General features: G+C 41.5%; 1 protein-coding gene across 1 annotated transcript in view; it reads left to right on the forward strand.

The window, feature by feature from the left end:
• TMEM45A (transmembrane protein 45A) overlaps positions 1–16,365 on the forward strand; it is a 419,816-nt gene that overhangs the window by 252,358 nt on the left and 151,093 nt on the right. The window contains exon 4 of the mRNA XM_044071333.1: positions 3,338–3,522. Within this exon, the coding sequence (XP_043927268.1) occupies positions 3,338–3,522 (185 nt within the window). The remainder of the gene's footprint in view (positions 1–3,337; positions 3,523–16,365) is intronic.

The raw sequence follows: 16,365 nt of genomic DNA on the forward strand, positions 1-16,365 counted from the left end.
GCTTCACTGCTGAGGAATACAGATTGAGCGATTGCCTCAGGAAATAAATATTTAGCAAGACTTGAAAATCTTCTTTCATAATTTCTCAGGTTTGCTGCAACAGCCATTACAATCTGATTTCTGCAATAATTAAATGTTGCATCATTGCAAACAAAGTTACTGTTGTCGAAAAACCCATCTCATTGTCCAGCTTTTCATACAACTGTATTACTACCTTTTGAGGAAGCCAGGGTTTCATACACGTAGCTTATCTTTCATCTAGAATATGGAGTGGATTCTGCACAAAACAGCAGCATCACAGAAAACATTCAAACCTGAGCATAGTGTTAGCTGCATACCCCTCCTAGAGCTATGAAAAGAATTCACCACAGAAGAATGCATGGTTCTTGTACTGTCTGTCCACAGCATGTATGAGCAGTGAAGCTCTTTCCCTCATTTGCAGGTTGCCTTCACAACAGAATTCAGCAAAATAAGTTGGGTAAATGTAACTGCTTGCTATATGCGCAGTTACTGCTGGACTGCGCAGTTACTGCTGGAGCCCTGCGAGGTTTGCCCATAGATCCACTTTTTCTCCCGTGTCCACAAACAATGCATCACAGCAGTGCAACTCTGTCATGAGGATTCACTACTAATTCCTGTGCTGAAGACATCCTTGCATATTAGCTCTACTCATTTAACACTCTTTCTAGTTTGGCTTTTACACTGTGGCCTAATGTTTTTTTTTTTTTTTTGTCAATCAGACTACTATAACTACAAGTACGTAGCTGTCTTCTGAGTACTTGGATATCTTCATTGACAAAAGAAAGTAATCCATCCATCCATCCATCCATCCATCCATTTCCCAACAAACCACTTTATTCTTTACAGGACTTCTGGGATGCTGGATCCTATTCTGGCAGCCATCACAAAGTACTGAAACATGTTCTGAACAGGGCATAGATCTCTCACAGAATTCCCGCGCACACACACACACACACACACACACACACACACACACACACACACACACACACACACACACACACACACACACCTGTGCACACACACTGCATGCTCACTTAGACAATTTGGAGCATGGGAGAAAACCCATGCAGATGCAGGGAAGATGAGCAGACCATGCACTGAAGGTACCCAAACCAAGAATCAAACAGATGATGTTCTTTGTGTTTCACTGTCTGGGTCCGGCGTCGGCTGTACCAGCAAGTACCCTGACGTCAGAACGCAGAGGTATAAAGCTGACGCCGGACCCAGACTTTGGAATTCTGGCCGACCTCGGGCTGCCTGCCGGCAGGATCACCCTACAGTTATGACTGCAACAGTGAAGACACTCAAACATCTACATTTATGGTAGGTGTACACAACTGTACTTTCTTCATGTTTCACTGTTGCAGTCATTACATTTGGGTAATCTGCTGGCAGGTTGCCCTCAGTCAGCCTGATTAACAAAGTCTTGGGTCCTGCGTCGGTTGCTGTCCCTTCTTCCATGACGTTAGGTCATCAGGGGTATAAAACATGCAGCCGACGCCATTACATCAGTCTTTCTTGCTGCACGGTGCCCGAAGCAGAAGCAGTTCACAAGTGCCGGTCAGCCGACTCCTGAAATTTTCATTTTCGAGTTTCAGAACCGAAGTCTTCAACTAAAAAGCTAAGTACCCCATTAAGGAAACTTTTTTCTTGCTCCTTACCGATGTCAGTAAAAGTTAATAATTGTATTACTTGTGGGAAGCAAATACCTCATAAGGATTTTCACTTGTACTGTATTCCTTGCCTAGGCCCTGATCACGACGTACCTTGCTTTTGGTTCTGTGCTTTATTTAATTAACGCACTGTCCGTCATCGGTACATTTTTGCTTCTAAATGTTTTGGATCACGGTTTAATTATCCAGAAATGACCTTGGTTAGCAATCCGACTACCGGAATACCTAAAAAACACAAAGAAAAAGACAAAGACAGGCCGTTGAGGTCCAAAACTGCCGATGACGCTTCTCTTAAGCCAGTCGCCAGTTCGCTGGTACTCAGTGAGGCGCTTTCACAGCCCCTGATACCCGCTACTTCTGATTCGCAGGCCTCTACTGACATATACCTGGACATTCCAAAATTCAGTTACACAGGCTAGCACACTTTAGTGGGCAGCCTCAACAGTTAAATTAAACAAACAAACAAACAAGCTTTTGATCAAATTCGACTAAAATGTAACTTTAAGTACAGATATTAAAATAATGCAGCAAACAGCTAAAAAAACAGTTTAAGCTTGTTTTAGGGTAAGCTAGAGAAGCTATTCCAAGTAAAAAAACAGCAAAGATACTTAAATCCAGAAAGTAGTCGCTTTTCTGAGTTCTCTCTAGCTAGGACCACTCTGCAGGACCACGAGGAGCTTGTCTGAGTAGTATAGCCAGAAATAAACGCCCAGAGGTGGATTTTAAACAGGGAACTTCAAAAGAGCTAGAAATGGTCCAAAACAACCAATTACTACAGCTCTTGTGCTGAGGTCACTTCCTACAGGGACAGGTAGGCTGCTCAAGGCTCCCCACTCCCACTGGTGAGCAAAGAAACTTCCCTCTATCCAAGTAAGGTAATGGACAACACAGGAACTGTACCACAGCCAAGAATACAGCAATGCCTGTAGACTGGTCTAAACTAGTCGAGGAGAGGCGGGAAAACAAGGATTATTTTTTTTTTGTTTGTTTTTAGATAGAAACACACAGAAAATGCAGAGACAGTAATAAATCAGTTACACAGGCTAGCACACTTTAGTGGGCAGCCTCAACAGTTAAATTAAACAAACAAACAAACTTTCGATCAAATTCGACTAAAATGTAACTTTAAGTGCAGATATTAAAATAATGCAGCAAACAGCTAAAAAACCAGTTTAAGCTTGTTTAGGGTAAGCTAGAGAAGCTATTCCAAGTAAAAAAACAGCAATGATACTTAAATCCAGAAAGTAGTCTCTTTTCTGAGTTCTCTGTAGCTAGGACCACTCTGCAGGACCACGAGGAGCTTGTCTGATATTCAATGAAATATAAAAAAAAAATATATATATATATATATATATATATGTGTGTGTGTGTGTGTGTGTGTAGGTGCACATACATGCACATGTGGGCACGCGCATACGCACACATGCACACACACACACTGTATATAAAATACATTGATAACAGGTATTTTTTGCTTAAAGTACTGAACGAGAATTATATGGTGACATAATGTTTTATTAGTGAAGTAAAGCACAAAGGCAGAATTTTAAGAATGAAAATATTTTGGATTGCTGACAGAAGATTATTTATTTTCACATTGTTTTGGTTTACTTTGTTGTCTTTTTCTTTTGGTTTCTTAGGTTTTATGTTTTATTACCATGTCCATGGTCGCTTGATGTTAGATGTACATGTGCATCAGCTTTTATTAGTAGCAATCTTTGGTGTGGCTTTTTGCCTTTTCCTTGAAGTCTTTCTTCGTGGCAACTTGGGTCTAGAGCTCTTACGAACAAGTTTTTTTATACTGCAAGGAACTTGGTTCTGGCAGGTGAGTCACTATCCATCCAGTGTTTATTGTTTTACATATGCTTTTCTATTTATATGAGGATTTCTTTCAGATAACATTTTGTCAAAAGTTAGAGGTGAAGTACAGCATCGAATATTGTAATCTGGCCTGTCTCCTTGTTTGGATCTATAACATTGTAAGCTTTCTGAGCTTTACCATTATAATACTGAATCAACATCTAAGCTCATTTTAAGTCTTTGTTATTCCCGAATTAGATATAGGTTTGCTGCTGAATTTGATGTGGGTGTGTGTATATGTGTATATGGGGGGGGGGCATCAGAAAGGGGAAAGAATGTTTGAACCAAGTTCATTTTTCTTTCATTTTTACTAACCAAGTAAATCCAACTACTCTGAGATGTTTCCTAGGGATACCCAAAGAGTAAGGCCCTAGGCAGAGTAAAATTTACAGCACAAGTGCATTTTATATGTAGTATACTTTCCTGCAGAATACATTCTGTACATACATGTTTAAGTAGTTACTTGGAACAGAAGATCATGAAAAGTAGTATGTGCATTTAAAGCAATACAATATTCCTAATTTCATTCTTGTAGATATATTAGGACTTGCATGAGCTGTGATGTAACTGTTCAGACTGCATTCGGTAGACTTCTGGTTAATACGGTTCTTTACTCAAATGTTAGCACTCATAATGCACAATGCAGACACTTCAAAAAAAAAAGACAGAAAATGCAGAAGAGGAGTGAATATTGAACATTGTTCTTCTCCTTTAAACTTTTATTTTGCAGTGGGACAAGCCCCCCCCCCCCGCACCCCCAGATGTGAAGGAACCCCCACCCTATGCCCCAAATTTATATATACCAACTCTGACATCATACCTCAGAGAAAACAATATTCTGAGAAATGCCCATCTCAGACTTAGTATAGGCACATCTGTTTTTTTTGGTCTGTTCAGTCTCCATATTATGAGACTTGCTAAAGTAGGTCCCGACATATCATATGGTTACCAGTTAATACTCACAGTCTGAGAAGTAGGAAGCAAACTGTAAATTTAACAAAGTCTAATGGTGTATAAGATCTTTTGTTTTTCGTGGCATATCTTCAGTACCTTTCCTTCTATTGGTAGGTTACTTCCCTCCGTGATAGACAGTTGCCACATACATTTCACCACTCAGTAGCTGACTGATCTAATGCCTGGTGCCAGTCTTTGATCTTGTGTCCCACCCCTCAAGTATTTGACTTCAGAGCAAATTTAAAAAAAAATGTCTGCTAGTCTGGCGATTCACACCAGGGTCCACCTCCAATCTCCCACCTCCTCAGCTTTTAGCATCATAAGAAAAAAAAATACTTTGCCCACTTTTTTTAAACTGTAGCAAATGGCTTGTTCCAGTTTACCACACATTTCTGTTCTGGCATGAAGAATTGCAGATGCAGAAAAAAGAATGTAGCCACAGCACTTCCTGACCATGCCCCCCTGGCGGCCAAGAATCTCTCTCTCTCACACACACACACACACACACACACACACACACACACACACACACACACACACACACACACACACACACACACACACACACACACACCTGCCCTGGGCAGCTGCCCCTTCACCTCACCCTTACTATACTTTGTCTTCTTCTGAACAGCCCACCAATGATTTCAGCAGTCAGCCACCATCATAGACTTGTCAGATTTCTGTAAATACATAGCTCTAAAATGTCCTTGATTTTGCTTCATATTTTTGCCTCATCCTTCATAAAAGTTTTGATTTTGTGGTAAATCACTTAGAACTGCAGTCATTCAATAACACCAGACATTATAGTTTCATACTTTCTGTTCTTCATAAAATGCAATTTGATGCAAAACCTGTTGTCCTGTTAATCAAGTAAATTAGAGTAACATTTAAAAATTATTCCTTATTTTGCATCTTTTCCCCTGATTATTTTTGGATTTGTATCTGATTCTCGAGTAGTAAAGTTGAAAGCTATGTTTTGATATGATTGAAAATATCCTTCTGCATTCTCATTCTGTAGGGGAGTCCTTGTAGTCAGCCTTCCTAATTTTGAATGGAGTTGTAATATGCATGGAATAAGCAAGACTGATTACAAAAGCCACTGTGTCTTCTTTTACAGATGCATAACGATGACCAGCCTTTCTGATTTCTAGTCATACTGTATGCATAAGTAGGTTGTACAACAACTTTATGGTAGAGTGAACATGGTATAGTGGGGAGCCTAGGCTTCTTTGATATTTTGACTAAGGTTTAATTCTTGGCCAATATAATAATACATTTAGTAGTATCAGTGCAAGCAAAGTTATTATACTTCTGCTTTCCTTAAGAGATTTATTTTTACATTATTGGATGTATTTTACTGTTCCTGGTAATGTATTTAAATTCACTTTTTCAATTCTTTTATTACTGTAAAGTAGGTTTGATTGCTTCCAGAGTCATAATTCCTGTTTTGTTGTATTTCTTTTTTATTCTTTATGCAGACTTGGTAATTAAGTTGGGAGTGTATCTTTGGTATTTGATGGTTTTTATTGATTCGCTGGTTTAAGTTTGTTTTTGGAGTATTTCTGCAATGACAATTATTTATTCTGTACTGTTTCAAAGTTTTGTAGAAACAGTTTGTAAAAAGATACTAAATTGCAACAGTTGTATGAAGCTATAGGGAATTTTAGAAGCACAGGCACATATATTTTCTAATGCCAGATTAATTTTTTCTCTGTTTTTTTATCATAGCAATATTTGTATTGGAGCACTTGATTTTGACAGCTGTCTTGTAAGTTTCCTTCACAGATTTATTTTATCAAGTTTGAAATACCTCAGGATGTTCTTCGTGTTTCACTGTTGCAGTCATCACATTTGGGTTATCTAATTGCAGTAGCCCGCAGTCGGCCTGATTATCAAAGTCTTGGGTCCTGCATCGGTTGCCGTTTCATCTTCCATGACGTCAGGTAGTCAGGGGGTATAAAGCATGCAGCTAATGCCATTAGATCCATCTTTCTTGCCGTGCGGTACCCAAAGCAGAAACAGTTCGCAACTGCTGGTCGGCCGACTCCTGAAATTTTCATTTTCGAGTTTCAGAACCTAAGTCTTCAACTAAGCTAAGTACCCCGTTGGGGAAACTTTTTCTTGCTCTCAACTGATGTCAGTAAAAGTTAATAATTGTATTTCTTGTGGAAAGCAAATACCTCAAAGATTTTCTTTCATACTGCATTTCTTGCTTAGGCCCAGACCACGATGTACCTCGCTGTCTGTTTTGTGCTTTATTTAAACAACAAACTATTCATAGTTGGTTTATTTACGCTTCTAAATATTTTAGTACTCTGTTCAATTATCCATAAATGGCTTCGGTAAGCCACCCGACTACCGATATTCTGAAAAAATGCAAAGATAAAGACAGAGACAGACCGCATAGGTCCAAAGCTGCCGACGACGCTTCTCCTAAGCTAGTCGCCAGTTCGCCGGTACTCTGTGAGATGCTTTTGCAGCCCCTGATACCCGCTACTTCAGATTCGCAGGCCTCTACTGAGACCCATTCGGAGTCCGGTATGCCACGATATGCTTCTTCAACTGTGGAACCTGCGGATGTTTCTACCTTGGATGGGCCCAGAGCCACTGGGCAGGCACCGGCATCTGAGGGTGTATTCAGGCCAACTGACTTGCATATTAAACTAATGCCATCTTCTTCTTCAAGGCCTAAAACTCAATCCATGCCTAGAAGACTGATGCCAAGACTGCATGGTCAGGCCTCTATGCCTAAAAAACAAATGATAATAATGGCTGAAGACCTTATTACTCTAATCAGGGGAAGCCACCCTTCCCCCTCTAAGAGACCTAGGACTGAGTTTCCTTATAATTCTTCTGATCAGGACTCTGAAATTTCTGTTTCATCTGATGACCAGGATTTACCCTTATCTACCTAGGAGAATTCTGATGGAGAGGACACTATTCCCTCTGCTTCCCCTCCAGAGGATTTCTCTTTTGGTGAAACCTTGCATACTCTTAGGGAGCATTTTCGCTGTTAAAGCCAGGATTACTCTGACTCTAAAAAGAGGCTTGGGGATTTCTTACTCCTGCCTCAACACAGGCCTTTAGCTATCCCCCAGTACTGGACATTATTGATGATGCCTTTTCGGAGTCTAGCTTGGCCCCTGACTCTTTACCTCCTGCTCCCAAAATACCTGATGTATTACAGGGTTCCCGACTCTCAAGTTCCTCTTTAGAAATCCTACTGTGGATCCTGAGACCATTTCACAGGGATGCTAGGGCATTAAGGCTACTACTGCCAAAAATCGTACCCCCTCTGATAGAGATTCTAGGGCGCTGGATAGATGGGAATAAGAAGGTATACACTTCTGCTACCTTGGCCATTAAGGCCTTAAACTGCCATTTCATATGTTAAAGTATCAGCAGCATATTACTGGATTGCTTAAACAGAAAATGATGTTGATTCCTGACTGTGCTGAAAATAAATATTTACAGGATTTAATGCATTCTGCTGAACAAGTTGGAAAACATACTTTGCAGTGTGGTTTTGATTCATTAGAGGCAACTTGCAGGGCTGCTGTCACTGAGTCTGTACTTAGAAGGCATGCTTCACTTAAGGAGCAATCTTTGCCACATCATGTTAAAGCTAAATTGCTGGATGCTCCCTTAAACCAAGACCGTCTGTTTGGCAGCAAAGCAGACGAAGTACTTAAAAAGGTGGAGGAAAAAGCTAACTGTATACAAACTGTTAAAGATTTCCTGCCAGTACAGCCTCCCAGATTTAGTAGGCATTGGCTCTCTAAGAATGGGTCCTTTCCTGCCTCTTCCAGGCCTTCTCAGTCCAAACCCAGAGTGAGCAGAACACCCAAGCTTCAGTCCCAAGGTACTTACAGGACTAAGCAGTGGGGGGCTCCCAATTCCAAAGCAGGGAGTAGTAAGACTCCCCTCTATTGTAAACTGTCTCAGTGACTTAACTTTAAAACTTCCAAGTCCTGCACAACTGACTGTTCCTTTAAGGGGAAAGATTGCCCTGCAGGCAAAAAACTGGGAACTCATTACCCAGGACAAATGGGTTTTAAATGTAGTTTCCCAAGGATACAGATTCCACTTCCATGCCTTACCAACCCCAAACAGTTGGCCAGATCTACCCCCAAATCAGTGGGCAGAGGCTCAAAAGTTTTCTCTCTCTCTCTTAAGTATCAGGGCTATTCAACCTGTCCCAGAAGAGGACAGGTGACAAGGTTTCTACTCAAGACTTTTCCTGGTGCCCAGAAAAGACAACTCCTGGCGTCCTATCCTGGACCTCTCTATCCTAAACCCATTTTTGGTGATCCCAAAATTCAGTATGCTAACTCTTCACCAGCTGCTTCCTATGCTAGGCAAGGATGCCTGGTTGGCAACACTGGATTTAAAGGATGCCTACCTGCACATCCCAATAAGGGAATCTTGCAGAAGATACCTACACTTCAAAGCAGGCTACATGCACTATCAGTTCTCTGCACTGTCCTTTGGCTTATCTACTGTGCCCAGGGTATTCACAAAGTACCTAGCTCCAGTCATTGCATTTTGCAGGCAAAGAAATATTCAAATATATCCATACCTGGTCAATTGTCTAATTCAGGCAGAAAGCCAGGACATACTATTGAATCATCTGGCTTTTGTACAGAAATTGCTAACTTCTCTGGGGTACACCATAAATGAAAGAAATCACATTTTGTACCCTGCCAACAAATTGTATTCCTGGGAGCAAGCTTGAACACAACTTCCCAGATGACTTTCCTCACGCCAGAGAAACAAGTTTATTTGACAGCCTACTTCAAATTACTGGCCACAAAGACCCAGCTATCCGCAAGGAAAATACTGCAAGCCCTGGGGTTCGTGACCTCCTGCATTCTCCTAATTCCATATGCAAGACTACATATGAGGAAACTACAATGGTATCTAAAAAGCCTATGGTGTCAACATTCCTCAGGATCTAGAATTTATTTATTTATTTGCAGTTGGTTTACCAGGATAGTCCATTGGGCCAAAAAGAACCCGTTTTCAATGGAGTCCTGGGGAGAAAAGCTCCAAACAATCAAAGTTACAATAGGCTAAACATGATAATTATACAAGAGTGAAAGATTCAAATAAACAATTACAAAGTAGTAGAGGAAACATTACAGCTAATACAAACTAGAGATGAAACTTTTACAAATAATACAAACTAGCGATGAAGCTTACAGGTGGTACAAACAAGGAAGGAATGTTGCAAAGTAATTAATGAGAAGTCCAGTTACATATCAGGAATCCTACATGTAAGGGGTACAGTGTAGTGTATTCTTGTGGATACAATAATAACACTAAGAGTGTATGAGATAGGAGAAATTCTAAGGGAATATTGCAGGTGTAAATAGGGGAAGGAAAGGAAGATGGAATTACCAGTGTTAGTTATGTGGGGTGGAAGCAAGAGCATTCCCACTGGGATACTAGATATGAATGAAGAGATTTTTTGAAAATAAAATGGTTGGAGGTGATACGAATTGATGGAGGTAGGGAGTTCCAGAGGCGTGCTAAACCATGTGATAGAAGATTTTTGCCTGGGGGACGAGTTGGTTTGTAGACTTCTAATAGATTTTGGTTGTTAGACCTTAATACTCTATTGGGTAGGTGCATTTTAAAGGTAGAAGACAGGGAGGGACAGAGGGAGGGGTTGAAAATGAGCTTGTGTGCAAGAGTTAGTTGAGTATAGGTAAGATGCTTGGGTAGTTCTAGCCAATGTAGTTGTTGGAGAGAAGAACAGTGGTGGGGGAGGACTTGTGGCTGGTAGCAAACTTGGTGATTTTGTTGTAGCAGGAGGAGAGTTGTGTTTTCAGAGAGGACTGTATATTAGTTAAAAGTGGTGCTCCATAGAGAAGTGAGGGGATAAGAAAGGAAGTATAAAGAGTGATTTTAGTAGCAGGTGTAAGGTAGTGTTTTTGCCGATAGAGCATACCTAGTTTTTGATGTTTTTTTTTTTTTATATTTAGTTGTAAATGGGAGTTGAATTTGAGCTGGTTATCAATTTGGACACCAAGTAATTTGGTCTCTGAGAGCAGTTCCAGAGGTGTGTTGTTTTGACTAGTAATAGAGAATGTGTTACTATCGTAATAGGTGACTTTACACGGGGTGAACACCATTAATTTGGTTTTAGAGGCGTTGAGTGTCAGGTGGTTTCTTTTCATCCATTGCTCTGTGGTTAAAAAAGTGTCTTGAGTAAGCTTGAGGAGTGTAGGGATAGATGAGGCAGAACAGATAATAGTTGAGTCATCTGCATATTGGATAATGTTTGAGAATGGGATAGAGTTACGGAAATCATTTATGAATATGTTAAAGAGGAGGGGACCTAATATGGAGCCTTGGGGAACTCCGGTCGAAGTGTTTAGAAATGAGGAGGTTGCCTTTTTCCATTTTACTGCTTGATATCTATTTGATAGGTAGCTGGAGAACCAGTTCAAAGATGAAGGAGATAGGTTATGTTTTGAGAGTTTCGTTAAAAGCAGGCTGTGTGATATAGTGTCAAAGGCCTTGGAGAGGTCAAGTAGTAGGGTAGAGACAATAAGTCCTGAGTCCCGGGCTTTGTTTACACTTTCAAGGAAGGAGAGGAGGGCTGTCACAGTGCTGTGACCAGGTCTGAAACCATGTTGTGTGGGAGTTAGTAGGTGATTATCTAAGAGATGTGGTAGGAGTTGAATTTGGATACACTTTTCTAGGAGTTTAGAGATTGGAGACAGGATAGCGATGGGGCGGAAATTAGTCACACTGTTATTGTTGCCACCTTTATGTAAAGTTATGATAAAGGCTTTTCCAGATTTGGGGAACTGTACTTTCCTGGCTAGAGCGGTTGATTAGAATGCTAATGGGGTAGGCAATTGCATCAGCAGCTATGCTAAGAAAGTAAGAAGGGATGTTATCAGGAGCATTAGTGCATGGCTTTAGTTTCTGTAGGAGTTTTTTTATAGTAGAAGTGGGTATGGGTTTTAATGAGAATAGTGGGGAGTGAGGAGAAGAGGGGGTGTTGGGGGGTGGGGAGGAAGTGAGAGTAGGAGGAGAGGTGGAGGGTGGAAAGTTAGTGAATGAGAGTGAGGGAGTGGTAGCAGCGCAGGGTGTAGTGCTGGTATGGGAGGATGGGGGTAGGTTGGAGAATGTGGTGTTGTTAGAGAATGAAGAGGTTAATTTGGAAATAGATTCAATAAAAAATGAGTTAAATTGGGTAGCTAAGTCTGTATCAGGGGCGTTAGGGTCCGGAGTGGGGGTGCCTGGTTTGCTGGGGTTAAGTAGAGTAGAGATACCTTTCCAGAATTTTTGAGGATTTGTTTTGTTACTGTTTTGGAGGATGGAGAAGTAGTTTTGTCAATCAGAGATGATGAGCTTTTTTACCTTATTTCTAAGTGTTTTGTATTCATTATGTAGGAGGGGGGTCTTATTTTCCAGGTAGTGTGCCCAGACTTTATCTCTGAGATACATGGTTGCTAGTGTGTTTTTTGTAAGCCAAGGGGCCGTATTGATTTTTATTCTCTTTGTCCTTAAGGGAGCATGAAAGTCAAGCATTTTTAAGAATGTTGAGTTAAAGTGGGTAACTGCATTATCTAGAGGTAATATTTTTAGACAATTCCAGTTTATTGTTTTTAGATAGTTAGAAAAGGTTGTTGGGTTAAAGTTTTTTTGGTTACGGACAGTAATGTAATTATGAGTGCGAAGAAGGAGTAAGGGGAGACGATGAGTGAAGGTGGGTATGTGGTCACTAAGAGGGTCGGGAAGATTACCACTGTCAGAGAAATAATGGGGATGAGAGACTAAAATACAATCCAGAATACTGCTGCTAGAGGGTTTTTTGAGGGGCGTGTAATAGAGTTGATTAGCTGTGAGAAATTATAGAGGTTGATGTTAAGTGGGTTTGTAGAAGACTGGATGGAGGCCCAGTTAATATTCATGTCTCCTAAGATTATGGTTTCATTTCTAATGTTATTGGAGAACCAGGAAAGGATGTCTTCGAGTGTGGAAATATTATCCCCTGTGGGGATGTGTAGGGAAGCCATACATATGTGTTTGTGTTTGTTAACTTGAAGTAGTGTTAAGAGAAGTTCAGCATTATTAAATTTAGGAGTAGGTTTGTTATAGGGGGTAACTGACAAGGAGGATGAGTAGAGGAGAGCTACTCCTCCCCCTTTTTTGTGGGACCTGTCTTTTCTAATGATAGAATAGTTTGGTGGAGTTATTTCAGAGTCTTTTATATGGGGTTTTAACCATGTTTCTGAGATGGATAAGGTGTCAGGTTTATTATGTATGAGCCAGGTGTGGAGGTTTGGGATTTTGTTAACTATACTTTGGGACTTTATAGAAGTTAGTAATATGCTCTTGTCTGTAACGGTTAAGGTGGGGGGCCTGGGTTAGGATGGATATCACCTGATATTAGACTGGTAATCAGGTGTAGGATTGGGTTAGACAGGTAATTGGACAGTTTAGATAAAGGATTGGGTTCTATTTTGATTTTGAAGGATTTGTCAGTTACTATGGGGGTAGATTGTTTATGAGTGGTGATTAGTTTATATGGATAAAGTAGAAAGTTTTTTATAGGATATAGATGGGGAGAAATTGGGGTGTTAGAGTATGAGAGAGAGGAGGTAAGGTGGTTAGTTACATGGAAGGATTGTGAGTGGTAGGAATTACTGGGCTGGATGAGGTAATGAAAATATGTTAAGTTAAGAAGTAAAAGTAGTAAAAAGGAGATGAATGAGGGTTTTGAGAGCATTTTGAGATGTGGGTAATTAGAGGTGCTAGGTTGATGTTGAAGTAAATGTAGAAATGAGAGAGGTTTATATGTAGAGGATCTGGTAAGTACTTAAATAGTGCTAAGGAATAGATAGTTGTGTAAGGATTTGCTGGGGATGTAGTATTGAAGTGGGTGTTGAGATAGTAATGTAGTCTAATTGGCTAGGTGAGGAAAACTAGGAGAGGTGAATGAAGGTTAATTAGGGTGGAGTAGGGGATGGGTGTGTCTGGAGTTCTGGAGACTGATTGGACTGGAAATGTTGGTGGGTATGGTTATGGGGTAATAAAGGTAGAGGTGTTGGGGGCGGGTGAGATTTGGGGGCAGGGTAGGGGAGCGGAGTGAGCCTGCAGGGCGAATGGAGCGGGTAGAAACCAGAAGCAAGGAGGGCAGCAGAGGATCGAGAACCTATCAGTGGAGTGTAGAATTTCAGAAGAGTAGGTAGAGGGGACCTGGAAATAGTAGGTTGTAGTGGGCTGTAATGGTTTTAAGAGAGAGAGAGAGAGAAAAAGAAAAGTTAGAGCAAAAAGAAAATACAAGAAGAAGTGAAAAGAAGTCAGTATAAGTGGGGAGAGGATGCCATCTGGTGGACAGATTCTGAAGTGCACCTTGGCCCACCAGGGCAATCTCTGTACTGGGTTGGACTGTAGGGAGAGGGGAGCAAGAGTAAATCAGGGGACTAGATGAGGGAGAATAGCGGAGATATAGAGATAAGAGGGGAAGCAATGATTCCAGTCATACCTTGTCTACAGATAGAGTTCCTTTGGTGGGCAGAGGCCTGTCACCAAAACAAGGGATTGCCATTCACTCTACACCCTGCCTCCCAAACCCTAACAACAGACACATCAGACTATGCATGGTGTGCTCACTTGGCAGGGAAGTGCAATCAGGGCAAATGGAACCCAAGTCAAATGCACCTGCATATCAATCAAAAAGAAATGTTAGCTGTACAGAATGCTCTGACATTCTTCAAGGACTACATTCTTCCAGGAAAATTAATGGTAAAGACAGACAACACTACTGTTATGTGGTACATAAACAAGCAGGGGGGAACCCACTCATACCCTCTCTGCAGACTAGCCATGGCTCTGTGGGACAGCCTTGAGCTACCAAGTGCACATACAGGCTCAATTCCTGCCAGGAAAGCTAAATACACTGGCAGATGAACTAAGCAGAAATCTCATGGACCCACACGAGTGGAAACTGGAATCAAAGATATTCAATATGTTGAGAAACAAATGGGGGAGCCCAGAGATAGACATGTTTGTCCCCCCCCAGAACTATCATTTGGACAAAAACTCCCCACAAACAAGCTTGGAAAGTGGATGCCCTGTCCTTCACCTGGAAAAACATATCAGCTTATGCCTGTCCCCCTCTGCCTTTCCTCTCCAAGGTACTACTAAAGGTCAAACAGGACAAACCAAGGATGATACTGATTGCACCAGACTGGCCACGCCAACACTGGTATCCCATTTTGTGCAGTGTGTCACTGCTGGTACCATGGCACTGCCTCAGACCCCTGCCCTGCTGCCCCAGCAGGTGGGTCAGATTCTGCACCCACAGCTTCAAACCCTGAACCTGGCAGCCTGGCTAATTACCTGATCTCTCCATTACCATCCCTCAGTAAGCAAGTGTTTGGATGTCATTCTGTAGGCAAGGAGGCCTAGTACTAGAAAATCCTATGCAGAAAAATGGAAAAGATTATGTTCCTGGAACCAAACTCAGGGGATGGGCACAGCAGCACCCAATTTACCTTAGATTCTTCAATACTTAACTGAGATGCTTCACAAGGGCCTTTCCTTTTCCTCCATCAAAATTCATGCCTCAGCCATTTCAGCTCATTACAACACAGAACCACCCCTCTTCTCTCATCCACTGTTGAAGCAGTTCCTCAGAGGGGCCAAAAGCTTAAGACCACCCAGGAGAGCCCCTACTCCAGCCTGGGACCATAACTTTGTATTGGAAAAACTCACTCTAAACTTACTCTACCTCCTTTTGAGCCAGCTGCAAATGCAGAGTTGAAATTCCTTTCTTGGAAAACAGCCTTACTTTTAGCCATCACTTCAGCAAGAAGGTTGTCTGAATTACAGGCCCTCATGGCAGTAGAGCCTTTTATCATCTTTCATGTGGACAGGGTGTCCCTCAGGGCCAATCCCTCCTTCATGCCCAAGGTGGTATCCAGTGTGGCTTTTAATCAGTCCATTCATTTGCCAACCTTCTTTTCTAATCCACAGAGCAAAGGAAAATGAATACTGCACTCCTTAGATGTGCACAGACAACTTAGATTTTACTTGGACAGGACTAAACCTCTCAGGAAATCTGAACAGCTGCTGGTTGCATTTGCTGCAGGGGCAGAGGGGAAGGCCATTTCAAAGCAAACCATTTCTAAATGGATAGGCCATTACATTAATTTCTGCTATAAGCACCATGGAAAACCTACCCCACAGGGGATATAAGACCACATTCAACCAGGGCTGCATCTACCTCTACAGCCTTTTTCAGAGGTGTCCCTACCAGGGACATCCTAGAAGCTGCTACCTGGAATTCTATACATACCTTCACCAGGCATTACCATTTGCCACTTTTCTCTAAATCCAGAGCTGGCTTTGCCACTGCAGTCTTGCAGGGTCTTACAGCTGGTCCTAATGCTATCTAATTTCCTCCTCCCATCCTTAGCTTTGGGAAATCTACCCAAATGTGATGACTGCAACAGTGAAACATGAAGAACATAGTACAGTTGTGTACACTTACCATAAATGTAGATTTTCGAGTGTATTCACTGTTGCAGTCCTAGTTACCCTCCCTCCAGCCCCCTAACTTCTTTTGGCTATACCTCTATTCTTGTTTACTATGCTTAAAGCTTTTTGGTGTATTTGCTTTTTTGTTGGAGGTGTAACCTTGTGTATATAATTGCTTCCAATTATGGGGGGCACCTGACATCTGGAGCAAGAAAAACTGATGTAATGGCATCGGCTGCATGCTTTATACCCCTGACTACCTGACGTCACAGAAGATGAGACGGCAACCAACACAGGACCCAAGACTTTGATAATCAGGCCGACTGAGGGCTACTGCAAGCAGATA

The sequence above is a fragment of the Protopterus annectens genome, chromosome 5.part0 (genome assembly GCF_019279795.1).
Source record: "Protopterus annectens isolate FY-2018-M chromosome 5.part0, PAN1.0, whole genome shotgun sequence".
NCBI classification, from domain to species: Eukaryota; Metazoa; Chordata; order Ceratodontiformes; family Protopteridae; genus Protopterus; species Protopterus annectens.